The 27,646-nt window shown below is 39.8% G+C and overlaps 1 protein-coding gene across 1 annotated transcript in view; it reads right to left on the bottom strand.

The window, feature by feature from the left end:
- Positions 1–11,830: 11,830 nt before the first annotated feature.
- The window catches only part of LOC134533756 (adenylate cyclase type 2), a 507,221-nt gene continuing 491,405 nt past the window's right edge, over positions 11,831–27,646 (bottom strand). Inside the window, exons 19-23 of the mRNA XM_063371388.1 lie at positions 24,897–25,043; positions 21,339–21,443; positions 18,059–18,176; positions 15,972–16,096; positions 11,831–14,247 (exon numbers count right to left, since the gene is read on the bottom strand). Coding sequence (XP_063227458.1) covers positions 14,119–14,247; positions 15,972–16,096; positions 18,059–18,176; positions 21,339–21,443; positions 24,897–25,043 — 624 coding nt within the window. The 3' untranslated portion in view covers positions 11,831–14,118. The remainder of the gene's footprint in view (positions 14,248–15,971; positions 16,097–18,058; positions 18,177–21,338; positions 21,444–24,896; positions 25,044–27,646) is intronic.

The raw sequence follows: 27,646 nt of genomic DNA, 5'->3' as shown, positions 1-27,646 counted from the left end.
AGACCCGGACGTATTTTCGTACGGACTTAATCAACCCAGGGAGGCAGACGGAGCAGTGTCAAAATGGCGCTCAATGTGGGGGCAATCATACAAACAAATATAATAAACCAATTTCCAAATTTTAGTTTTTTTTCTCATAGCGGACAAGGACTCATGTAGAAAAAGGCAACAGTGCAGCGTGAAACCGGAGCGGGTGCCTGTATAAGAACGGCTCAAGTTCCACACCAAAAGCGGTGCGACCTGCGCACCCGTCACAGCCGCGAAACTTCAGCTGACAGTCGCGATACTTTCAGACCACCAGACTTATGCACGGGCTTCCCCGAGACAGGAAGCATGCGAGCACGTGACACTAACTCGGCAGTGAGCAGAGGCGACCTTCCCTACCTGATCGCGCCCTGTCAACGACGTCCCGACCCGTCGCGTGGGCCGGTTGACCGTGATCGCGATGCAGAGCTCAGAGGTAATGATTGACATGGACGAGGTGTGGGACACATGTCTAATGACCGGGATACCCATGGGCAATGCAATCGCCGGCATGCATGCTGTGTAGAGTGGAGGTAAAACGGAAAATATACGAGGAACAGACGAAAGCCACGCTGGCACATGGGTGCAATGCTGTGAAGTGCCACCGACAACCCGACGAAGTGGCATACTGTCACCGGTGCGACACCATGAGGCACCCAGCGTGCACAAAGGTGGCGAATTCTTGAATTTCCGGGACAGCATGTTCATGTGTACTGCATGTGAGAACATAGTGACAGGACCAGCACAAGTAACCGTCGTGAGTTAACCTCAGCGAGTTAGCGCCTGCGTCAAAATACCTGAATTCGGGGTACAGGCGCACAAGGACCCGGAGAAGTTCACGAGGATGTGTCGTGACCGCCTGGCCAGGTATGCCGTTCCATTGGAGGAATGGACAGAGCATGTTAGCAACCAGTTCAAGGGGAGCGCGGAGGACTGGTGGGCCATTATTGGCGAATACGACATGGAGTGGCACGACTTCGCTACATGCCTCGAGGGGCGATAAAATGATGCGCGCGCACGCGTGCAATGTAAATGCTCTGTGTTATGAGAGACACAGAGGACAGGCGAAGATGCAGAGACCTTTATTAGAGCCAAGGTTCAACTGCACCGACACCTGGCCACCGGAGAAGACATCAGCACTGCCTTGGGCAATGTGGTGGAGCTGATGTGACGGGAGCTACACCCCCACCTGCGAGGAGCTGTCGACAGAGGCCTCGAAGACTTCATACAGCTGGCCAAGGAGATATAACGAGAGCTCCGCCTGTCACCTCGCCCATGAGACACCCTGGCCCGACGTCAGGAGACGTCACCCACACCAGTTTTGGCAGCTGAGGACGCCCTGGCGGTGGTACCATATGTGGCGTCCGCAGCCTCAGACACCACCAGACGGGTAGGAGAGACGCGAGGCCGCGGCGCCGCACCACCGGCGAACCCGAGTCAGCCGAGTCAGAGAAGCCAGCATTACAGAGCCCCGTGCTGGAGGTACTGCCGGGAGGAGATGTACCACTGGCATGATGTATGCCCAACTCGGGCCGCGCTGTGGCAGTCACGCCGACTGGTAGGATCTCTGGTGGGAAACGCCAACTAGGGAGCAGAATACCAGCGGGCTACTAATCGTGTCCTGCATTTGGCCTCTGCCCCCTTGTGCGAGTGCTACATGCTCATTCCTGAAACAAACATGGCTGCCCCGACACTGAAGGGTATTTTTTACCTAATCTCTATGCCTAAGCTAGTTATCCTGTTAGATGGTGATGCACCCGGCACCAATAGATGGCGCCTGCTGCAGAATGTAAGTAAGTGGGATTTATTGTGTCATTACTCAGGGAAGGAGCGGGCTTCCGCTCATGTTGGGAGCATCCTGAGAGTCAGAAATTAGCATAAGATCAGGACAGTCAGTGATATCTTATAGAACATGCTGCAAAGGCTAAATTTGTAAATATTGACTATAATGATAATGTAACCGACTTGTATATAAGCTTGGCTTGTACTGTACCAGTCAGAGATCCTTACCCCAGAGAAATCTGGGGAAATACAGCAGAATGTATAATTGGTGTATTACTTTCTGATCCCCTCTTCCTTCCTCTCTCACTCTCTCTCTCTTTCCTTCCTACGGAGTGGCCTTTGCTGGAGCAGCCCTTGGGATTACACTCTAGCATCCCTCTTCCCCTGGAGTGGCCTTTCGAGGATTATGCTCTAGGACTTCCCTCCTGGAGCGGGTTTTCGAGAATTATGCTCTGGGGCCTTTCCCCTCATCCTCCTTGTTCTCCTGCCCAGCAAGAGGGCAGGACGCAGGTATCTCAGACAAGTACCAACATCTGAGAGACAAGGAGCAGCTGCCAGCATACCAGCGGGCTTTTAACCCCACCTCAAGCCACTCCAGCACTGGATGCTGTTGCTGGGACAGGTCATACTGTTTCTGGATCATAGCACCTGCAGCATCTGCTGGGTCAGCCCGCACAACCCAGTCACCTGTCAGACCAGGCGGTGGGGTCACACACCACCTGCCCCAGCTCCTCACCAGGTCGTCTGCGAGCGACGCCGAGTACCAGGCACCACCGACGACACCAGCACCACCTGCAGTACCAAGCAGCAGACCTTCTCGGCTCGGACGAGCGAGCGATGACCTGGGACTGCTGATCTGGGTGCTGGTCATGCTGAACAGCCGGCTAGTCCATGCTCTGGTAACAACTGTGGCGAGTCACACCTACGTCACGACCCACCTGGTGCCAGAGGCTGGCCTGGAGCACGGCGAGGAAGTCGTCAAGCTGGTCACCCAGATGACGTCTGGGCGCGCTCTGGTAACAATCACCATTCGAGACATGTCCAATCGGAAAACAGCCCTGGTGATGCGAGACCTGAGGGACGATCTAATCCTCGGCCTACCCTGGCTTGTCCAGGAGGATACATCTATAGATGTTAGTGAGGGTAAGCTGCATGTAGGATGCCAATCGCAGGACGCTATACAGCATCGACCGAGGGGTGATGCCCCAACCCAAACCTGCTGTTACGTTAAATGACCTTCACAACAAGGTTCCTCCAGAATACACAGACTTGTTCAATGTTCCTGGCACAGCAGCCACAGGTGTTTGCCACTGCGGACAGGCTGCGGTGCACCACAGTGACCCAGCACACCATACCAACACGTCCCCATGAGCCTCGATTTGTCAAGCCGTTCATTTCGGATCACATGAGCGCGAGGCGATCCAAACACAGATCGCAGAGATGCTGCGCGATGGAGTAATCGAGCCGAGCGAATCGCCATACAACTGCTTGGTGGTGATGGCGAAGAAGACGGATGGCTCATTCCGGTTCTGTGTAAATTTTAGGCCAATCAATTTATTCACCATCCCCGCCCCTTCACCACTCATTAACATCACAGATGTGCTGGCAGAGTTGGGAGATGGACTCGTTTTCTCCCCCCTGCACCTCAAGTCTGGGTACTGGTAGGTGCCAGTCTGCCTCGAGGACCGACCAAAGATCGCTTTCACTGCGCCCGATGGCCGCAGGTTCTAGTTCTGTGCCATGCCATTCGGGCTGATGGATGCCCCCGCGACCATTCAGGCCATGATGGTGCGCGTCCTAGAAGGGTTCGTTAGGCAGTTTGCCGCAGCCTATCTGGAAGACGTGATTGTCTGGTCGTGGACTTGGGAGGAGCACGAGCAGCACCTTGCCTTCATCCTCGAGTGGCTGGCCAGACACAGACTGACCTGCGCTCCCCATAAGTGCCACGTCGGCACGGTCGAACTGGAGTTCCTGGGGCACATAGTGAATGCGCCGACTTTCGTCCCCTGCCAACCCAGCTTGACTTCATAGAGTCCAAACCTGCCCCTTGTACCCGGAAACAGTTGCATCAGCTAGTGGGCCTTCTGAACTGGCTCAGGAGCTTCATGCTAAACTTTACTATAGTGAGAGCCCCAATGACCGACCTGCTGTCCCCTAAATTTAAATTCAGGTGGACCCCAGAGGCAGACCGCGCATTAAACACCATAAAACGCTTGTTTCGTGAGTGCCACACCCTGGCTCATTTACAGCCTACAGAACACATTTACCTACAGATGGACGCCAGCCAGGAGGCGCCAGCATAGGCGCGGTCCTGTACAATTTGGTGCCGGAGGGCGAGCGGCGCGTCGTGGAGTACGCCAGTGCGAAGTTTGGGCCAGCAGCACGCCGCTACCACGTGAACGAGCAGGAGTGCCTCGCGATTGTGTGGGCAGTGGGCAGGTATCGGCATCATTTGGAAGGCAGGGCATTCATACTCAGGACTAACAGCCAGTGCCTCAAGTGGCTGGACTCTGTTATTACTCACTTACTCTTAAGTGTTTACTTACACTTAAGTGTTACTTACTCTATTATTCATTTGCACACAAAATGTTTTCGCAGGAACCAAAGATGCGCTCACGCTCCACGACCTCTGTCACTTTGACTGTGCAGGTCATCGGTACTGGTCGCGTCCGTGCATCGCAGAATCTCACACCACTCGATTATCACCGTGTTAGTTCACAATCAACATACATCAGCTCCATGGTTTGCCCCCCTCCTCCCCCGGGGGCCCATAGCATTGTTTTTAGTTTAGGCCTAGGGACTAAGGACCAATCTTTGTTCGTCCACGTGATGCTTGATTACTTTAAGGCCGTGTGCCACACTTAATTATGCACTCTACATAAGAATATCCCCAAATGTTGATTGGTTGTTTTATATGCACGCAAATCAGCGTTTTAGGGTCTTTGTTTTATTCCACGGGTGTAACCATCGAGGGATGGCCACAATGCGGTGTTAAGAGTGTTTCGCATATGTTTGTTAACCTTGTTACCTACTTAATCACAGTAAAATGTCAAGTGAAAATGATTTTACAAGTCTTTAATATACTAAATATTCTGTCAAAGATAGCATTATGATGTGGTGTTGTTTTCAGGCGGAATGGTATGTGGCGGATGTCTCCAGATGGAAATGGATACAAAGTGGCTCAGCCGGACCGACGCTAGCTCTGGGAGAGTGCAGCATCCTGCGTGAATGTGGGTGAATGGATTCTCTGACTAACATGGTCCACTGGAGAATGATTACACCTAGAACTGCGGTGATAAGGGAGTCGGAATACCACACTCGTGAGTTAGTGGCTCTTGAGCATGCCACTATATTACAAGATTGAATAAGTTCTAGTGACTATTGATGACTGTGGCATAATATCTGTCATTCTTCACTGCCATGCTCAATGTAGTACCTATGTTGTATGTATGTGGCTCTGGGCCAGGTGTAATCAGATTTTGTTGCCGCCAGCCTTTCTGTTTATGTGGGGGCGCACAAACCACCAAAAACAAATATTTATTTAGAGAAGAGACTAAACATTGTTAGTCATTGTAACTAGAGTTTTAAACAGCATATTCTATATTCATAGAAACTTGCAAATGCAGGTTAAATTTGCACATAAAGTTTTCAGTTTGAGATGCTGTGGTTCTGAGTTGTGACCCTGTTGATGTGCTTTTCAATTGTGATCAAAGATAGGTTAGAACATAGATATATTATACTGTATGTCTTCATTTAATTGTATTGTCTTCCTCATCATTCGGTTGACGTCGACCCAAGTGTCTCCTCGGCTCCTTCAGGCCGTTATCCCTCGTCAGCGTCCTATCTTGCATAAGTGAAGTGTCTACGATCAGGGACGCACCCGCGTGCGCCCTAGCACGTCAGTAGACTTCATTATGTTTGTAAATAGTTATACTTATTATGTACATTTAAATTCATCACGAGCCTTCAAGATTGTATATATTTTGTAACGTAACAGAACTCTCACGTCTTTAAATAGTGTGTCTGAATATTGTACAAAATACTTAACTAATTCTTAACTAATTAATTAATTTGTATTTTCGTTTTATCAATTACCATTCAATTACTTGTCATGTCACTTCTTAATAATTATGTGATTTTTGTCAAGTGCTATGTTTAGTAATGTAACCGCAGCCTGGCTCGCCGCGAGACGAGCCTCTCCCACGCCGGCCTATTTCCCCTCCCCTCCTCCACAGCCCGCGAGCTACGGCGCGCGGACGGGCGGAGGAGGGCAGTGGCTACAGTCAGACTCGGAGCAGATCAGACGTGGGCTCGCTCCGCTCCGTTCGGGACGCGTGTAGCACGGCAACGTTGTTCGCTCTCAGTACGGGACTGCCTCTGCAGTCGAGTTGCACTGTGTCAGAATTCGTTGCACTGCCGAACTTTCTTAGTCAGTACGTTTCGTCACAGAACTATCTCCGCATACGTGACGGGTCGCGTACGTGCTACGTAGCACTGCTGAACTTTCGTAACCGGTACGATTAGCTACGGGACTGCATTCACTGTTACACCGTGTAACCCTTCTTCCTCCTTAATTGGAAGAGGGGTTGCGTCCCCGACTCACTCTGGGCGCGAAGGGAAAAAATAAATATTAAAACCAGGCATAAAAAGCTAAACAATATAAATTTCCCACACCACTGCCCAGGGGTCAGGCCAAAAAAATTCAAAGGATATAATAGCAGAGTAACCATTAAACAAACAAGAGGCAAGACTTTGGACGTATGTTATTAAAAAATAGAAATTTGCAAAAATAATTTTTACTATACATAACCATACAAGCTTAGTTACAAAAGCTGACGTTAATAATGGCAGCATCTTATCCCCATTTGCGATACTAACAATAACCTTTAAAAAATCGTAAAAATATAAATACTGATAACAAGTATAAAAATATATAAGGGCGTGAGGCGTGGCCACTATAAAATATCAAAATTTACTGACTGCCCTAATACCAAAAATCAAACAAGACAATCAATATAAATATATAAAAAAACTACAAAAATAATACTGAAGTACAAACAAATTATTTAAATAAAGTTCTTAAACTCTCAATCAACGGTTTAGTCTTTCTTCAGATGTTCGTTGCTAAAGACTTGCCAAAAAACAAACAAAGTTAATATCCTAGGCGTGCGCTGGCTTCCTGACTTTCCTCACCAACTCCAGAGTCTAATGCCACGCCGGGCCATAGGTACGAATTCACAAAGGCGTGAACGATGACCAAAAAAAAATTATCTTATTTTTAAGGGAAATGTAGCAAAAACTCTTCACGTAACATAACCATGTTACCACAGAAGTATTTATCATCAGCTTCAAACAAAGTCTTACTTCTTTATTAACTTGCCAATGATTTTATAAAAACGTAGAATGGCCGCACCAACCAACATCAGGCTGCGCATGTAGTCCAATACCGATCGCATACATTTAATAATACTGCACAAGCTGATATATTAGCCAAATGCCAACTTTACGTATGCAAATTCCGATGACAAAGTCTCAAAAACAAATTGCAAAATGTTCGTTTCTTCCAAACTTATACTTTTATTGCAACTACAGGCAAACGGGCGACCTTATTAAAAAATCCCACACTGGAACAACGTGTGAAACAAATGGGCCTCTTCACCAAACAGGCTAATAAAAGTTCCGTCCAAATAAAATTTAGTATGGGAAAATACACAGTTCACTAGGTTTGCCAAAAACCAGTGCAGCACCACGAGGGTAAAAATCAAAATCGCGGCCTCTCTTTACCTTGATTACTTCTGTATCACAGGGCAATCCATTGCCCTGTCGCCCAGCGTGGAGCCTCCATCCCAATACTCTTCGTCGCCCGTTGCCGTCCGGCACACCAGTCCGCACCGTCACATCCCTCTGTCCTCCACGGTCGCTCGGCACCCACTCACCGGCCCAGCTGATTTTTTCTTCCCGGCAAGCCGAATGTCTGACGTCATCAGCCAACCGCCGGGCGCTCACCAAGTGGTATTTACGTGAAACACAATCGATATTCTTAAACTCATAATCGATAGCTACCAAACTGCGTATAACTAATTAACAGAAACAAATATAATTAAAAAAATTTACAGATAAATTAACATTAATTAAAAAAGGCGTAAAAATACGTGAAATAAAAACCATATAAAACTAGAGACCAGCAACAAAAATAAATTACAAGTAAAAATGTGGCCCTGCCGGCCACAACCTCCGCCTAGAACAAAAAAAATTTAAACAGCAACCTTAAAAAAACTAAAACGTCAAAAAAACAAAACCTGGACTTGGAGAAAAAGCATTCACAAAAACTTCTAATCCAACAAACCAGCCCAAACTCAAACAAACAAACCAGCAACAAGGAATACTTGCCTCCAAAGCCCCAGCCAAAATTTCAACGCTAAAAAAAAACAAGAGAAGGATTTTCCAACAAGTAACGGAAAAGACAAACTAAACCCACAAACCTAACAAACAGGACCTAAGTAAGCCAAAACAAACAAACAAGCTCCAAAGTCAAATCCGAAACGTATTAGACAAAACCTTCTCTCTCAAAATTATCAATAACTAAAGAACAAAAAAAAAATAAAACACCAAGTCTGACAACCCGGAGGTTGCAAACTAAAGCAAAGAACTATAAAAACTATAACCTCACAGGAAATATATCAAAACCATCACTGGTAATCTAAATGACCACTATAATTCCTGGTGCTGATCCTGCTCCCGCTTCTTTTTAAAGCAAAATTTTTCTGAATGACCGTTTTTGCCACAAAAACCACAAACAAATTTATTTACCTCCGAAACCGAGCAATCCTTAGCAAAATGCCCTACCTTATTACACTTAAAACAAGTCTCATCAATTTTTTCATTACCCGGCGTTTTAAAACAAACCATTTTAAAATTCATTTTACCTTTACCCTTATCGAATTCACATTTAGCGTAAAAAATATTATCTACCTGGATAGCCCAAGTGTTGAGTTCCTCCACACTATTAGGTCTGCCAATAAATGCGCATTCGTGTCTGATGGCAGGATTTAGATTTTCCAAAATAATAGCTACAAAACGGTGATCATCTAACTGCAGACCAAATACATTAACGTGATTTCTAATATCCTGTATAAATTCTAAGGTGCTTTCATTTTCCCGTTGAAAACGGAAAATCAATTCCTTAATTAGATCGTCCTTCACCCTCTTAGGGCACAAATATTCCCACAAATTCTCTTTCACTACCGACCATCCAACAGACTTATTTATACCTGACGTAATCACATCTCTAGCGATCCCGCTACATTTAGTCGAAATACACCTTAACAATTCTTGCTCATTTTGTAAACAACAATTAGTTTTCAAACTATCTACCCCCAAGCAAAACTTTATTAAATCTCTTGGCCCACCGGAGCATAAAGATGGCAACCTATCCAGTTCCTTAAAAAGCAATTTACTTTGCATAGCAGTATTCAATGAATTTACTTGGCTGATCTCCGAATTCTCCACATTTTCCTCAACAGGTTTTTTCCTCCCTTCTTTAATGTGGGTACTTAATTTCCTGCGTAAGGTATCAATGTCATCCTCCAGACCACTCTCTACTCCCGCTGCTTGCAAATTAGCGTAAACCTGTTCTTTGGGAAGTTTATAAATCCAAGAAACTGCCATTATTAAAAAAATCAAAAAAGTCAGCAAAATCGCAAAAGTCCAAAGTCTCTGCCCAGCAGAGTGGCGCAGGTTGCAACCCTTCTTCCTCCTTAATTGGAAGAGGGGTTGCGTCCCCGACTCACTCTGGGCGCGAAGGGAAAAAATAAATATTAAAACCAGGCATAAAAAGCTAAACAATATAAATTTCCCACACCACTGCCCAGGGGTCAGGCCAAAAAAATTCAAAGGATATAATAGCAGAGTAACCATTAAACAAACAAGAGGCAAGACTTTGGACGTATGTTATTAAAAAATAGAAATTTGCAAAAATAATTTTTACTATACATAACCATACAAGCTTAGTTACAAAAGCTGACGTTAATAATGGCAGCATCTTATCCCCATTTGCGATACTAACAATAACCTTTAAAAAATCGTAAAAATATAAATACTGATAACAAGTATAAAAATATATAAGGGCGTGAGGCGTGGCCACTATAAAATATCAAAATTTACTGACTGCCCTAATACCAAAAATCAAACAAGACAATCAATATAAATATATAAAAAAACTACAAAAATAATACTGAAGTACAAACAAATTATTTAAATAAAGTTCTTAAACTCTCAATCAACGGTTTAGTCTTTCTTCAGATGTTCGTTGCTAAAGACTTGCCAAAAAACAAACAAAGTTAATATCCTAGGCGTGCGCTGGCTTCCTGACCTTCCTCACCAACTCCAGAGTCTAATGCCACGCCGGGCCATAGGTACGAATTCACAAAGGCGTGAACGATGACCAAAAAAAAATTATCTTATTTTTAAGGGAAATGTAGCAAAAACTCTTCACGTAACATAACCATGTTACCACAGAAGTATTTATCATCAGCTTCAAACAAAGTCTTACTTCTTTATTAACTTGCCAATGATTTTATAAAAACGTAGAATGGCCGCACCAACCAACATCAGGCTGCGCATGTAGTCCAATACCGATCGCATACATTTAATAATACTGCACAAGCTGATATATTAGCCAAATGCCAACTTTACGTATGCAAATTCCGATGACAAAGTCTCAAAAACAAATTGCAAAATGTTCGTTTCTTCCAAACTTATACTTTTATTGCAACTACAGGCAAACGGGCGACCTTATTAAAAAATCCCACACTGGAACAACGTGTGAAACAAATGGGCCTCTTCACCAAACAGGCTAATAAAAGTTCCGTCCAAATAAAATTTAGTATGGGAAAATACACAGTTCACTAGGTTTGCCAAAAACCAGTGCAGCACCACGAGGGTAAAAATCAAAATCGCGGCCTCTCTTTACCTTGATTACTTCTGTATCACAGGGCAATCCATTGCCCTGTCGCCCAGCGTGGAGCCTCCATCCCAATACTCTTCGTCGCCCGTTGCCGTCCGGCACACCAGTCCGCACCGTCACATCCCTCTGTCCTCCACGGTCGCTCGGCACCCACTCACCGGCCCAGCTGATTTTTTCTTCCCGGCAAGCCGAATGTCTGACGTCATCAGCCAACCGCCGGGCGCTCACCAAGTGGTATTTACGTGAAACACAATCGATATTCTTAAACTCATAATCGATAGCTACCAAACTGCGTATAACTAATTAACAGAAACAAATATAATTAAAAAAATTTACAGATAAATTAACATTAATTAAAAAAGGCGTAAAAATACGTGAAATAAAAACCATATAAAACTAGAGACCAGCAACAAAAATAAATTACAAGTAAAAATGTGGCCCTGCCGGCCACAACCGGGTCACATTTTGTTGCCAAGAGTTTATTTCCGGTAGTCCGGGTTGCGGCGGGGGAGGACGCTCGTTCCGCGACGTGCCGGCCAGGCTGCGGCAGGATTCTTCACGGAATAAAGGAGCTCGTGGAAACGGACAGCATCATCTTCTCCTTGCTACCATCTGCCATTCCTTCTATCTACGTAAATTTCCCTCCTGGTCCCATATTTCCCGTTCCCGGCCACGTTGGCCTGAACTCCACTCTCTCTCCGAATGGAGCTACGCGGGCAAACCAGAGCGAGTCTCAGGACAATTCACAACAGGGACTTAGGGACTATAGGCCGAGGGACGTCACGGTATTTTCGCATGAGAGTCAACACAAGTTGATTACGTAAATTAAGGCTATGGCTGTTTCTTGAAGCAAATTAAGCTATGTAGTTTGAACTTTTAGTTACATTAATTAAAGGAATAAAAACACTTACTACAAGACTTGAGACATTAAAACTGCCAACTTTTCAATTCATAAATAAATATTATTATTTTTGACATATTCATTTATATGCCCTTCTATTAACTGTTTCGACATTGTGCATTAAACAATAAAAAAATAGAACAAACAGAAAAATAATATTCCTACATTTAATATTTTTTATTTTATTTCCCAGACAACTGTAGTTTTACCTTGACCAATAATATAGGCCATTCTAGCTTTTGAGGCCAAACCTCTAAAGCTAAGACTACAGAGCAATGGGTACGAAAGCTTGCAATTTCATTGACAGATACTGTACCAATTTTGGTATTTTAAACATTAGATAAAAACTTGACAAACTTGTTACAGTATAAGAAAAATTAAATGGCGATGATAACATTTGAACAATTTGTTAAATATGCAGCCAATTTTTGTGTGATTACCATTAACATTGGCATGTAAAATTTTGAGAACCCAACATTTGTAAAAAAAAAAAATAAACTTGTTATTGTAATACATACACACGGTCTCTAAATGAGTTGATCAAATAATTTGGCTCAGTTGTGACACACTTATTACAATCTTGTGATTCTAAGTTCATATATTTAACATTCATAAACTCTGATAAATTGAGCCCCAACACTTTTCGGAACTGTCCTTCACATCTGTTCTGTGTACGCACACACGACTCATGATGCTCACTGCTCTTTGTTAGTTTGGTCAAATACACTTGAAACTAATACCGGGCAGCTGCAAAATTTTTGTGTGAAAATCTGACATTCTTGTCACATTTTACTGATAGATGACAGACAGTATGCCCAGTACGAACAATATATATGTTTAATACACATGGTGCCAACATTATGACAGCAAAATAATTTCCATTTCTCTTAGAAATACTTATTGTAATCATAATACATTTTTATGGGGAAAAATAAACCTGAAGTGCTTCAATTTTCTTAAAAAGAAGTTAATCATTTGGACCCACAGTAAAACTTCGATTAACCATCACCAGGGCCGGTGCAAGGTAAATTGGCGCCCTAGGCGAAAAACCTTAATGCCCCCCCCCCCCCCCCCGGCCGGTCACCCCATAAAAATTGTCCTGGCCTCAAAATACATCACGTAAGCCTAATATTTTGTCAACAATCAAATGTAAGCAGGCTTGTGTTTTTTTATTTTTTACTTATTACAAATCATAAACAGGTCACCGTGGATTTTAAATAATTACTTATATAAATATAAACATTCCAAACTGTTACAAAAATCAATTTTCATCTAGTTTAAATAATCGTTAAACATATTATATCAGCTGTTATGTGTCGTGCTGCGCCGCCCCCAGCTACTTGGCGCCCTAGGCGGTTGCCTGGTTCGCCTATATGGACGCGCCGGCCCTGATCATCACTCATTTAACAGTTATTTCTGTTATTCTTCATTGTCTAAAAAAAATTGTGGGTATCACCAAAGAAACAGACATCTTTAAAATATTTCACAGATTACTTTTACACCCTACTGCATAAGCATAAAGCTTAAAGTGACTGTACTGTACGATGGTGGAATATGTAGATATGTATTGTTTGATTTTAGAATTTTATTTTAATTTTGTTCCAAGCTTGCAGTGAAATCACTTTCCTGTAAATATGTATTAAAATATTTCTGTTATCCGTCTATTTATTTATCGGTCACAGCCCTGTTCCAGATGGTGACAGTTAATCGAGGTTTTTCTGTATATAGTTTAATAATTTATCAATAAAATGTTTCTGTAGTCACACCTCTTGCCACTAGGTCATCCATCCACACTATCGTGTGTGTTGTTAGTATAGCTGTCCGGTATTAAGCCAGGTTCATAAACTACGCAAGGAACACAACATGCTATCAACACAAAAAAATCACAGTCATTTTTTATAAAGCATGCAATTCGCAAGACGCCACCAGCCCTATAACTTGTAATAGTAAAACATTAGAGAACATAATTTATGCTTCGGGCTTCTGTTAATAAATCATATTTATCATTAAAAAAATAGGAACTGGTAGTACTTTGATTTAAAAGTGTTATTTTTTTTTCACTGTATTTATTAAAGGTAAATCATAAGCCTCTCTGCACATTACATCTGCCTTTTCAAAAGTTTTTGGGAAAAATTCTCCTAAAAACGTGGCCCTCGGAAATGCAAGCCAAAATGCAATAAGTTGAAGTTGAACATTGCATTTACGTTTTACGCCTTGCATAATTTATAGACCACTACTCTATAAAGAGGTTGGTGAACACACTGCGTTCTGGCATATTTGCTCAGTTTATGAACCAGGCATCAGCCTCTACTGCATTGAAACTTGGTGCTGGTCTCTGAGAGAATCGTCGAGAAGGTTCTCGCACGCACCGACGCCCCAGCGGAGCGCACGAACTGGGGCCTCTGTTCTCCCGGCAGGCGCGCCGTGTTCGCCCGCTGCCCTGGCCTCACTTGTCGTCGAACGGCGTCTTGACGAAGTACGTGGTGAGCTTGCCCTTGCCCTTCACGTAGGTGGGGCCGCGGCACTCGCACTCGTAGCCCGCCGCCATCAGGATCTTGGCGGTGTCTTCCGTCACCTGCCGCGCACAACAACAGGAATAAGCATAATTAGGGGCAGGCATTTTTCGCGAAAAAAAAAAAATCTGAACGCCTATTAGACTGCAACAAGGTATACCCGCAGCGGCGGTTAATTCCTTGTGATTGGCTGCCGTCTGCGAGAGAAGTCGTTGCCTTGTTTGACCGAGCCACTCAGGACGCGTTTGCTTCCGCAGTGAAATACTCTGATCGATGTTGTAACACTGAACATGCACCTGAAAGAAACTCACCCAATCACGAAACACAGACGATGTTACAGTGTTTTAACTTTCAGCTACTCTTAGAATCTTTTCGCGAAATGTGCATGCCCCTAAGCATAAGCAGAAATTCATTTCATGAAAAAAAAAAAGGGGGGGGGGGGGACGGCAATAGAGCCACTTTTCCTGCTGTTTTCTTTCAAATTCTTTCCTTTCGTTGTCTGGAATCATATTATTAGCAAGGATTTCCGGTGGCGGGGGCAGGGGGATTGATGTATCCCTCCCCCCTCTGGACCCCTCTGAACAGCCATCATGACCGGCTGTAGACCTCCAGTTGTAAAGAGGAAATGAAAGATGCCATCTCTTTCTGAAAACATTGGATCATAACGATCTTATGTATATAGCTTAATTTTTCCAATTTGTCATCCTTAAGGCCTGTACCACAATTATGTGTAAACATTAAAAAATAGGAAATGGATCTGGACCCATAAGATATCTGTGTTCTTTTATTCTTCTGCCACTTCCACAGTACACGCAAAAATAAAATAATACCAAATAATGATGTTAAATTTCATGGTTACGAAATATTAATTCAACAGAAATTTTTTTTTAACCTACAAGAACATAACACGGCAGTAATATGTACAGGTATGTCCGAGAGCAGGCGCCAGGCGCTGGAGCCGTGAGCCGGGTCAATGACCGATTGCTCTGACGTCACGGCGGCCATCTTGGATGACCGTGATGACCTTTGACCTTGACCTTAACCTTTGACCTTCAAAATTGGTCAAAATTTGCCCAAAATTCCTCAAAAAGTTTTAAAAATTATAAAAAATAAATTAATTAAATTTAAATAAAAATGATTTAAAAAAAAAAACATAATTTTCCCTTGAAACAGGAATTTTTCCCTCGAAAATATAAATTTTTATTTTTTTCAAAATTTTAGAATTTTTTTGGAAGAATATTTTTTTTCGAAAAACTGGAAATTTTGGGGAATTTTGTGGAATTTTGGGCAAATTTGGGCAAATTAAAAATTTTAAAAAAATTGGTTGTCTGTAAAGTCGGTTTACGGACGATAGTTTAACGTGACAAAGTCTTAACAAAACATTGATGAAATGATTGCATACTTTTATGAATAAAATTGAATCATTTTAATTTTAATAATAAAATGAATAAATACTTGAAATTATACTAGTAATCAGATTTTTAAAATGCAAGAATAATTAACCTTTATTGCAGAAATTGTTGTAATAAGCAAAGAAAACCACATCAACTTTTCACTTCACTTTATAAACAGTCGAGTGGAATAGTGATAGATGGGGCGCAAGCGTACAATGAGCGTAACGGGACACAGCGTAACGGTACACAGCGTAACGGAACAATGTGCGTAACGGGACACTTTTCCGTGCGTGCAGCCGGCGTTCATCGATTTATTAGACGTTGTCACGTCAAAAAATATTTATCTTGTAAAAGAGAGGCATATGGAGGCATATGGAGGCATATGTGCATACCTGCAAGCGACCCATGATGCCGCAGCTGTCCATGCGGGAAGCCACATTGACGGTGTTGCCCCAGATGTCGTACTGGGGCTTCTGCGCTCCCACCACGCCCGCGATCACAGGTCCGTGGTTCAGGCCTGGTCACACACACACGCCCGTCACACAGATACAGTCACCGCAACACAGCTCAACAGCTCAGAGAGGTGCGCGGGGAATGTAATGAGCTGCAAGTATGTATGTTTTGTCAGTGTATTTGTTACATTCGTTAAAAACTAAAATTGCTAATCCATCAAATGCCTACATACATTATTATCAGCACATTTGCATGAAAAAAAAAATATATATATTCGAAATTTGTACATATATACATACGTGTTCGTGTATTGGTTCCTATGATTGTAGCTACATTCACCAACTTTCATACAATCATACAAAAATACACGGCTGACAAAAAAAAAACAAAACAGAATCATCAAATTTGAAAAGACCACAAGTTTTACTCAAACGAACATAAAACCATTTTTTTTTGTAAATTTTGTAGTACAAGCATGAGTATAAGTTTCAATTATACAGTTTCCCCAAGTGTTCCATACACCCTCCTATGGTTACACAGCACAGTAGTATACTTTGGTTCCTCCGGGGACTGGTTCTGGCTTAATGTGCGAGGTGCCAACCGGCGGCCATTTTTGGTGTCAAATTACCTCACAATTCCTCAAAATTTCCCTATTTTGAGGGAAAAATAAACTTTTTGAGGGAAAGTTTCCCATTCTATTCCCCAAATATGCTAGAGGTTTGAAATTTCCCCACTGCTAAAATTCACCATCGGTAAGACTCAAATTAGCCTCTGGTGGGAAACTTTAACATCGACCTTGGCCTCGGCCGCCCTAGTTACACTTTTAGTTGCGGCCGCCATCTTGAAAAATTCGTAATTATTATGATATAAAAAGTAAATGTGTTGTAACTACGTTTTAAGAAAATGTCTTATACCAGTAATATTTAAAGCCAAGTTGTTAAATTATATTTTTGAATATTATATTTGCAGGTGTGTAAATTACGTATTATTTTGTGTTCACAGAAAGTCAATATTTCATGAGTACGACTGTACTTCAAAACTAAGTGTATGAACCAGACAACTTGTTCGATGATTATGTTTGTTTCAAATTTTGTTTAAAAATAAAATTATACATACGCAAAGCACTTCTCTCGCTTGTTATTAAAAACTAATGTCTAGTGTTGCACCTCCCGTGGTACAGCACTGGGCAAGAGAGTAACATCACGATCACAAGATAACGTAAGTTAACAGGTAACGGAATTAACGTGCGTTTAAAGTATGAAATTTATATAACGGATATTTCTTAATGACGTGGGGTTTAATTTTTTTTAATTGAAAAAAAAATTACATTCGGGTACAGATGGCATGAGCAACGCATGATTTTGTATACTTTAAAATACTTTTGCAAACGTTCGCATACTTTTGCCATGATTTTTCCATGCTTTTGTCGTATTTTGCATGCATTTCGGAAACGTTTTGCATACGTTCGCGTACGTTTGCATATTTCCGCAACTCTAAACTTTCAGGTCTGAGGTTTTATCCGGTGTTAGCTTTAGAATTGTGAACATTTGTATGGACATTTCCAATAGGATTATTATTTATCATAGTTTAGCTCTCATAAGCCCATTAATCCATTCTTAGATTCCACTGAGGACATGGACAGGGACTAGTAAATGAAGATATATATATATATATATATATATATATATATTAACGCATGATTACACGTGTTTAAAATATTAGAGTATCCGAAAGTTTTTTCCTATCCCTCTTGTCTGTGCACCCATGGTTTTTTTTTTTTTTAATTTTTAAATTCAGAACTATAACTAAACTGATATCGGCTTGACGTTGATTTCTGGAATATTCTGTACACGTTCGGAAATGTTTTTTTTTTTTTTTTTGGATCTCTTGACCTACTACATTGGCACAAATCAGTGTTGATGTATGTCTCGGCCTCTGCCAGCAGACAAGCGTGTCGGACATGCACGGGGAAATCCAAGTGAAACGCGGCATGCATGCCTGCCTGCAACGCGGCGGAGGTACGCACCCATGCGCAGCTTGAACCTCTGGAACGACTCCCTGTTGATCTGGTCCAGGATGGTCATGAGGGCGACGGCGAAGTCCACCAGCACAAGGACGTTGTGGTCCTGCTGCTTGCTGGCGTTCTGCCCGGCCGCCACCGAGAACACGACAGCGCGGACTGGAGCGCACTATTCGCCCTGCTCTGATCCGCCCCGAACATACCCCAAGTTAGCCGCTTACTCGTGCAACTTGGCGTTTGTGATCAAAAAAAAAAAAAAATTAAAAAAAAGCCACTTTCGTTAAAAAGGTAATTTGAAACTGTTCACACAATGAAGACACTACACTTCAGCTAATGTTTTGGGCGTCTAACCAATATGGCGGAGCAATTAGCTGAAAAAATAACGGCTTCAAACATGCAGGCGTGGTTCTGTAGTGTTTGCCTTAACCGTAAAATAACAGATATAATACAGCTATACAAATAGAACACACCTTCTTAATACCGTTTATACTGTTGCGTTATAAATATACAGATGATTCAATTTTCAGTTAAAATTTCTTACTAAAAAAAAATTGGTTGTCTTTAAAGTCGGTTTACGGACGATAGTTTAACGTGACAACGTCATAACAAAACATTGATGGAATCATTGCATTCTTTTATGAATAAAATTGAATCATTTTTATTGAATTATCACTATTTTGTATGGATACAAAGGAGTGAAATTAAATCTACAATTTAATTGATAAATTTACTTTTATTTGTACTCATTGATTCAAATATGTTTATTACTTAAACGAAGAGATTATTTTAAATGTAACTTTTATACATGTTTGCAATTTAACTTCTCCCAATCTGTGTTATTCTGTTAAGTATAGGACGATGATAGGAAAAGTAGGAAACGAATGTGAGTGTTTTAAGTTTAATGTGCCTCGAAAAAGTCAAATCGATGGTTGTTCCAATCGAGTGGAAGAGAGATAGATGCGGCGCAAGCGTACAATGAGCGTAACGGGACACAGCGTAACGGGACACTTTTTCGTGCATGCAGTCGGCGTTCATCGATTTATTAGACGTCACGTCAAAAAAAAACATACACTCTTTACATTATTTTAAATGTCACTGATATAAACCAACTAGAGCTGTAGCAAACCGTGTGTACTCGGTACTGAGCAACGGGTGCGCCATCTAGTACCGAGTAACGAAACGTTACACACGAATGCATTTCGTTACTCGCATTTTTCGTAGTATGGAACTGTTCACTTGTAGTTCTACACTTTACCTTTTAAATCAAATTTAAATTTAGAATGACTTAAACACAAGTCTGGTTCAAAATACGGAAAAGTGAAAAAATGCACCTTACGCAGTTTGGTATGAAATGTATAAGTATGTTTTCTACAAATTGCGAATGTTGCGACGCCGCGACGTCATACTGTACGCGCACGCAATACGACTCGATTCGTTGCTCTAACATAACATAGAATGTTATGAGGTATCAGAAGTAACGAGTAACGTAATGATACGATAGTAACGAGTACATACGGCTACGTTTTTTTTCGTTACTTTTACACCGCTAAAACCAACCAACAATTCATTTTAGTTTTGAGCAATAGGGCACGTGGAAAGGTACATACAAAACAATGAGAATTTTAAGAGTACTTAACAAGAATCTTAGGTATTATTTATTTACCAGACATCTTCCATAGTTCAAACAGAAAATTATCCAACTACGGTCGAACACTCTCACTTCTGACAAATTATTGTCAATATTTTCGCTCTTGTATGTACTTATGCATTTAAATATTTCGTCAGCGAGAGTTAATTTATCTCATGCAAGAAAATTGTTGCAAGTAGTTCCTAACCTTGCCTACAGATGTCGTTACGTGCTGTGTTGAGGTAAATATTTAATTTTTAAGTGAGATGCGGGATGCTCTCTCACGGTCGCAAGAAAAGGAGGGCTTTGCTAGACATCAAGAAGAAGGAAATTCGTCTTATATGATAGTGTTTCGCAGCTGTCTCCAGGTATATTAATAGAATCAGTAGCGTATCCTATTTCGTATGAATTTCACATGATAAAATTATTGTAAGTGCTGATGTGGTAACAGGAATTCGCCAATTAAAATAAAATCTCAATACAATTGCCAGTCTCATTAAAAAAAAGAAATCATGCAGCGATGGTTTTCTAAGAAATAAACCAAAGAACACGGAGAAAACTAACAGCAATCTTGACATATGTAATCAGGATACATAACAATTTAAAATGCCGCTATGACAACCTAAAATTTGAGGTCATAACCTCAGCGGCTTAGGGTGGCTTGTTGACGGGGAATTTAAGCCAATTTGGAATATTTTAAAGCCATAAGCATTTTTGAGAACTAAAATGGAAAATTTTTCCTCTAAGCGGGAGTCTTTCCTTCAAAATAGAGATGTTTTTTTTTCTTATTTGTTTTTATGATTGTTGACGGAATTTTTTCCTTAAAAACTGAAATTTTTGGCAAATTTGGGCGAATGTTTGGCAAATTTAAGTAAATTTTGAGTATAATTGACAATTTTTGAAGGTCAAAGTCAAAGGTGAAGGTCGTCATCCAAGTTGGCAGCCATGACGTCACAATCCAAGATAAAGGCTGACTATCCCAATCCTAGCACAGGCACCAGGCTCAGGAAATTCTTTAATATAACTATTACTATCGAGAAAAATTAGAAGACGTAACTTATACGCGAATTACTATTTTGGCAGTGTGATTAGAATTCATATATTAACATTCACCTTTTCCTTTCCAAATAAATAAATAAATAAAATTAACTCTCACAACTTTTACAAATAAAATCTTTATTCAAAACTTAGCTGTGTACACTTTCACAATGGACGTAAACTATTAACGAAAAAAGCAACCAAAGAACACTTATTTTGACGCTCTGTATTTACTGCACTCTGGTGACGACTTTGAAAATCAATAGATTCCAACAACACAATTGTAGACGGGGCAGTTTTCCGAGCGTCAATGTGACGTCATTTACATTAGGATAATGACATGGACTGCCCACAGATTTGGACTGCTGTAGACTGCCTTTTAGTCGGACGTCTGACTCGGCGTCAGCGGTTGTTTGGATAACCGTTATTTTAACAATTTTGAACACCCCCCCCCCCCCCCACAATGCAATTCATATATCCGGGTTTCAATGCAAGTTTATGACATATATTAGTAGTGCAAATAAACATTCTTCGTCAATGTACAGTAGTGTACATGATTTTAGTCACATATTTCAAGGCATCAAGTAGAGACTTACAGCTTATTTCCGCAGTCGTACTTACCTGTCCCTTGCCTTCTTTACCAGGGCAGAGACCAGATGCCAACATGTAGGTGCTTCCGATCGTCTTTATCTTCTCAATGGAACTGAACTTCGGCTTCAGCAAGAGCTACAACATGATTGCAAAAATCCTATTCACTAGAAAACTAGCTTACATTACGTCATCCTAGTATTATACACTATACCTAGTACGACAACAACCTGAGTTACGTAACATGAAATTCACAGTTAAGAATTTTTTTTAATTGCCTTTTAGATCCTCGCATGGCCTTATGGTTTGTCAACGTACAAATTTACTTCTGGGAATTTTGTTTACTGGAGTGTACAGTGGAAGAGAATTACAGTAATGAAGAGAATTACAGTAATTTCCTTTTTCTTTTCATTGAATTTTCAGAATGGTGTGAAAATATTAATTTTTTAAGTTGAAAAAATATTTTCTTGTCTTAAACACTGATGCAATTATGAAGATACACAATATTTTGTTATGCAATTTTAATTAATTCTTTATCATTCCAACAAGAGTGTTGCGCAACGGTCAAAGGTCGGACTTACATTTGGCAAGACCCAGGTTCAAATACCGGTCCATGCATTCTGATTTAAGTTTTAAACTCCAGGAAAAGGCCGGGATAGCTCTTATTGTAGATCATGACCGATTCATTTCAAAAATTTCCCCGAATGTTATAGTGTTTTTTACGTCTCTTACGACAGCATCGATAAAGTTTAAAGTGTAAAGGAAGAATATAATAATAATACTGTATTCAACTAAAGTTATAACTAGCATTTTGGCCTGGTGTCGTTTTGAATTTGTCTATTATTAACTCTCTGAAATGGTGTGACTCTGGAGTGTTGTGTTATATGTACCTATCTATCTGTATAGCGATCAGAATAGACTTTAACTATTTTGTAGTGTAGGTATGTTGTTAGTGTGAGAAATAAAGTAGGCCTAATTAGTATATAAATAGTGTTTCGTGTTACATTCTTTAAATTTTGGTGCTATTTCGTATTATTAACGTTAAAAGACATAGTTTTAAACATACAGAGACCGGATACTACTTAATGGCTTCTACTATATTAATTTTCTTCAACAAGATAAAACACATAAACTTAACAGCAACAAACATGCTCTAGTTTCTCATTGTTATTGGGGTATATCATTTTATTATTACTTTCAAATGAGGTATTGGTGACAATCAATTTTAAACCACATAAAAACATGGGACAATAATGGCAGTAGACAAATAAAAACACACTTTGTAGTTATGTTGTTTGGAAAACTGCAAATATTTTTAATAACTTTATCCCTCACTGTTAGACAAATATCCCACATAAATAAATTCAACTTTAGTACAAATACAAGCAATTTGTATTTCAGAGAAAAAAAACTGTGGCAGTGGTAGATTAGCTTAACAGAATATCCTTAAATTCGTAATTTCCGGAGGTATGTAGGGCACACACACAAACCAAAAGTTCGTTTGTCCTGAAAGATTTTATGTCACCAAATATTTTCACCACTTGAAAGTTTTATTTTAACTGCTTAGTCTATTTATAATGCGCCGGCTAGCTAGTTCAGGGTGAGCAGATAACTTTAAAAACAAGACACCTGGGGTTAGACGAGATAATGAAGTTTGTAATAAATTTAAAAAAAATAATGTTTATAAAAATTATGTCACGAATTTCTATTAAGTTCTTTAGGCAATGAAAGTTCATTTGTCTATAGGGTCATAAATATCAGATGTGTGTTTTGGGTAGCGGTGACAATTAGGGAAATTAACAAGCGCCACAATGGCGTGACTTACGGTATCGGCGACAATCGCAATTTCAATTCACAATTAAATAAAAATTTTACATGTTTCCCTAAAACATTTTCTACACACGTAGCTTTGCACATCTACTTGTGCCATAAATACACACAATCCTATTTACTTTCAATTGTTATTTTTATTTAACAAACTATATTGGCTTTAAATTCGAGCGTCATTCGGTCTTCAAAAAAGTCCCCAACATTCTTCGATCGTTGCCAGCCCCGTTCAAAAACGTCCATATGGCGCATTCCTATTTGCCAGTACGAATCGTAAGATTTAAACTTTAAGTCCAAAACAATTACACACAATTACTACAATAACCGAAATATTAAATGTTTTTCAAAATAAAAATTAACCAAGGAAAAATACGTGTTATTAAATGTTGCAATAAAAAAAAGTTTTTAAATGTATTGTTGCAAACGACTCGGTCCACAGAGTCATAGAGAGCATTCACATGGATAGATGTTTTCTGTTTATAATCAAATAACATTGACACTCGATACTGTTTTGTAATGATTCACAATATTAAATTAAATGTTTGCAAACGTAAATATAAACAAACAATCTGGGCCTATGTTTCGGCACAATGCAGAAAGTTTTTTAATGCACTCTTATCTTAAATATAATTACAAGTATTGAATTTATTATTATAAACTCTATATTATATATTATAATATTATATAAACAGATAAAAAATTTCAAAACATAACACTAAAAGAAATAGATATAAGAGGTAGGTATTACTTGTTTGTAGTGCAGAAATGTGTTCCTTTTCTCTATGAACTTGAAATAAAATATTAAAAGTAAAGTTTCAATAAGCATTTCTACCTATGTAATAGTACATTAGAATTGTTGAATATTTAATTTCAAAATACTTGTCAAATTTGACATTACTTAAAAGTAGTATGAATGGCTTACGTATCCCTCTGCCACCGTTTCTCTGTCAAAATTGTTTGTAAATAACTTCATGTACACTGTTTCAAAGAACATAATATTTACAGACTTTATAACGAAGTATTCACTCAAACAAACGAAGAGATCTTCGTAATTTCAGATAACAGTTTCTTCGTTGAAACAACGCCATATTTCGACTTCCACGTTTGGTTTATTTTGCATAAACAGGGTAATCATACATTGTGGGAGCAATATGGGTTTTTGCAATAGTCCCAAAATTTTTCTAATTTTTTTTTGACGTGAAAACGTTTAGTAAATTGATGAACTCCGGCTGCACGCACGAAAAAGTGTCCCGTTACGCACATTGTTCCGTTACGCTGTGTCCCGTTACGCTCATTGTACGCTTGCGCCGCATCCATCTCTCTTCCGCTCGACTGTTTATAAAGTGAAGTGAAAAGTTAATGTGGTTTTCATTGCTTATTACAAAAACAATTTCGGCAATAAAGGTTAATTATTCTTGCATTTTAAAAATCTGATTACTAGAATAATTTAAATTATTTATTCTTTTATTATTAAAATAAAAATGATTAAATTTTATTCATAAAGTATGCAATCATTTCATCAATGTTTTGTTATGGCGTTGTCACGTTAAACTATCGTCCGTAAACCGACTTTACAGACAACCAATTTTTAGATACAAATATTATACTTGTGGATTCACGTTCGAAGTAAACGAATTTAGTACCCGCAAATATACGAAGATAACAATGAATTTGACGAAGATCCCTGGATAGTTTGTTATGAACGTTCTTCGTGGAAATTAAGGGGTGAACATTGTGAACAGGGTGGTTGACAGTGCTTTGTACCTTGTCGAAGTCGCAGATGATCTCGTTGAGCAGCCGCAAGCACTCCAGACCTTGCTTGTTGACGTCCGTCTCGTCGTAGAACTCCTTGTAGTTGGGGATGGAGGCGAACATGACAGCGATGCAGTTGTACCGCTCGTGGTACAGCTCCTGTTGGCCCAGCAGTCGGGACGAGTCAGAGATGGTCACAATTTTTTTTTTTTTTTTTTTAAATATTATGTGTCCTACAGCTTTCGCCAACGGCCAAAGGGTCATTATATTCAGTGTGAATCTCAGTTTCAACTCTTTATCAAATATCAGAATATATATGGTACACCCATGCCTTACCCGGGACTCGAACCCAGGACCCCTCGCACCGTAAGCCGGTGTGCATCCGACTACGCTACGGAGGTCGGCGAGATGGTCACAAGTCTGCTGGACCGCTGTCCAGGGTGTCCACAAGGAAAAAAAAAATATTTCGTACCAATTTAGGCGAGAAAAAAGTACTATATTTGAAAAAAAAAGTACTAAATTATAATTTGTTATGGTTTTAACAATTTAGGAAGTTATTATGACATTGAAATGCTCTAACTTAAATATCACACCACACACACACACATACATTCCATAGTTTTTAAAAATAATTACGCTTAGTAATAAAACTTGTTGGAGTTACTGTAATATTATTATATTAAATAAAAAAGTACTAGATCTGAGCGTAAATGTACTAGACCACTAAAAAACTTATAAAAGTACTAGATCTAGTAGGAAAGTACTAACTGCGGACGCCCTGCCGCTGTCGTGCTTTAATGTCAATACGGGATGCGACCAAGCTGTAGCTTGGAAGAATTTAGAACCGCAGTTACCGTAAACAATAAATCAGCATGGCTTGGACTATCGGCTTTCTGGTCTGTTAATTTTTCATAAATACAATGTTTGATTACTTTTTTTTTACATTTTATTTGCTTTTAAAATGCAATACGTTCTTTTAAAGTAATTTCATAATTATTTTGCATTTGCTGGGTAGATAATTTTTATTTATTTTTTAAACATTAATTTTATAATTAGAAGAAGTAGCTCACTATCATATCCATTTTTTTTCAGGAAGCAATATTTCACCTTAAATGTATTCTTAAATTTTTTTTTATATATAATATATACAAATAATAATATTCATAGAGTTTCCGTTTATTTTTTTCTTACTCAAATATACAGTTTCCCTTCGATCTCAGTGAAATTGTGTACATCTGACCTTTGAAACACGAGAAAGGCCACTGTCTGCTTAAGATTTCAAAAAAAAAAAAAAAAAAAAAAAAAACACCCGTTGAAGCAGAATTTAGATCATTTTTGACAGAATTTTGCTATTGTATAGTTGAGGCCTTTTCTGTCTCCATGGGAACGGGCATTGCATCGTTTGATGGCGCGTGGTGGTGGCGTACCCATGAGGAGGGACAGTGCAAGATTTTTCTGCCTGTACAATGCCGTAGCAAAGCTTGCGTACTTCATCTTGTGTGTGCGTGTGTGTTTATCTATATACTGAAAATTATTTTTTGATTTTTGGCAGTATTTTAAATTTTTTGCATGTGTTCCAAAAAAAATATTCTAAATTATTTTGTGATCCCACTCTACTGTTGATTAAGATCTGTACCTTGATATTTGACAGTGAGAAACATCCATTATAGATACTGTCAGACTGTGTTCTTCTTCAAATAAACTTTGATTAAACTATATAAAGTTAGCCTATAGTGTGAACCAAACTGAAATTTTTCCAAACCTTATAGGAAAATCATTTTCAAATTCGAGTGTTTCATAATGTAAGCTTGAAATAAGTTTTTATCCAGCTAACTTTACTCCACAGAGGGAAAGTGTATCAAGAGTAAACATCACGACACGAGAGAAAGTTTGGATAATACTTGTACATACAAACAACCCGCAATATTGAATTGTGCTTTTCACCTTAGTTTGCTATGACTTATTTAATTCAAGATATTATAAGCTTAAGTCAAGCTTTCTGTCTTTTCATGTTGGGCGGAAAAAACACCATTCAAGAAAACTATGTATACGTTCACTACGAGTCTGGAAATGAACCGTTTCAGTATTCGTGGAATGAAGAGGATAATTTATATCTCAATGATACATGGAGTTTATCAAATCTTAAAGGTGTACGTATACATTTTAGTGGATTGACATGACAACGTCTAATAAATCGATGAACGCCGGCTGCACGCATGAAAAAGTATACCGTAACGCACATTGTCCCACTACGATGTGTCCCGTTACGCTCATTGTACGCTTGCGCCGCATCTATCTCTCTTCCACTCGATTGGAACAACCATCGATTTGACTTTTCAATCATGTTTTCGTCGTTTGAATTATTAATATAAGGTAATTTAACGATCGTCCACCGATTTTCAGCACAATCGGTACGGTTATTTAAAAGTAATGTTGAATTTTCAAATACGTTTTTGTACGAACAATGGTGTATTACAGTTACACATAATAATTCAAATTACACCCGGGATCTTTTGCACAATGTTTAAAAAAATATGTAACACATTATAAACAAGTTTGGTGTATTTGGGATGCGTATTTGTTATAAAATCGTATTATAAAAACGAAATAATATTACTCCCCTATGGTGCTGCCATCTACGATGACAGACGCGAACCGAACGAATCGACGTATCTATCCGCTTTCCACGGCAAACAGACACTCGTTAATACATATTTTCCTTTGTTTATCGCGAGAAGCGTTATTATTAATGAATTATAAAT

Source organism: Bacillus rossius, chromosome 7 (genome assembly GCF_032445375.1).
Source record: "Bacillus rossius redtenbacheri isolate Brsri chromosome 7, Brsri_v3, whole genome shotgun sequence".
Taxonomy (NCBI): Eukaryota; Metazoa; Arthropoda; class Insecta; order Phasmatodea; family Bacillidae; genus Bacillus; species Bacillus rossius.
This window is presented reverse-complemented; position numbering and strand designations above follow the sequence as displayed.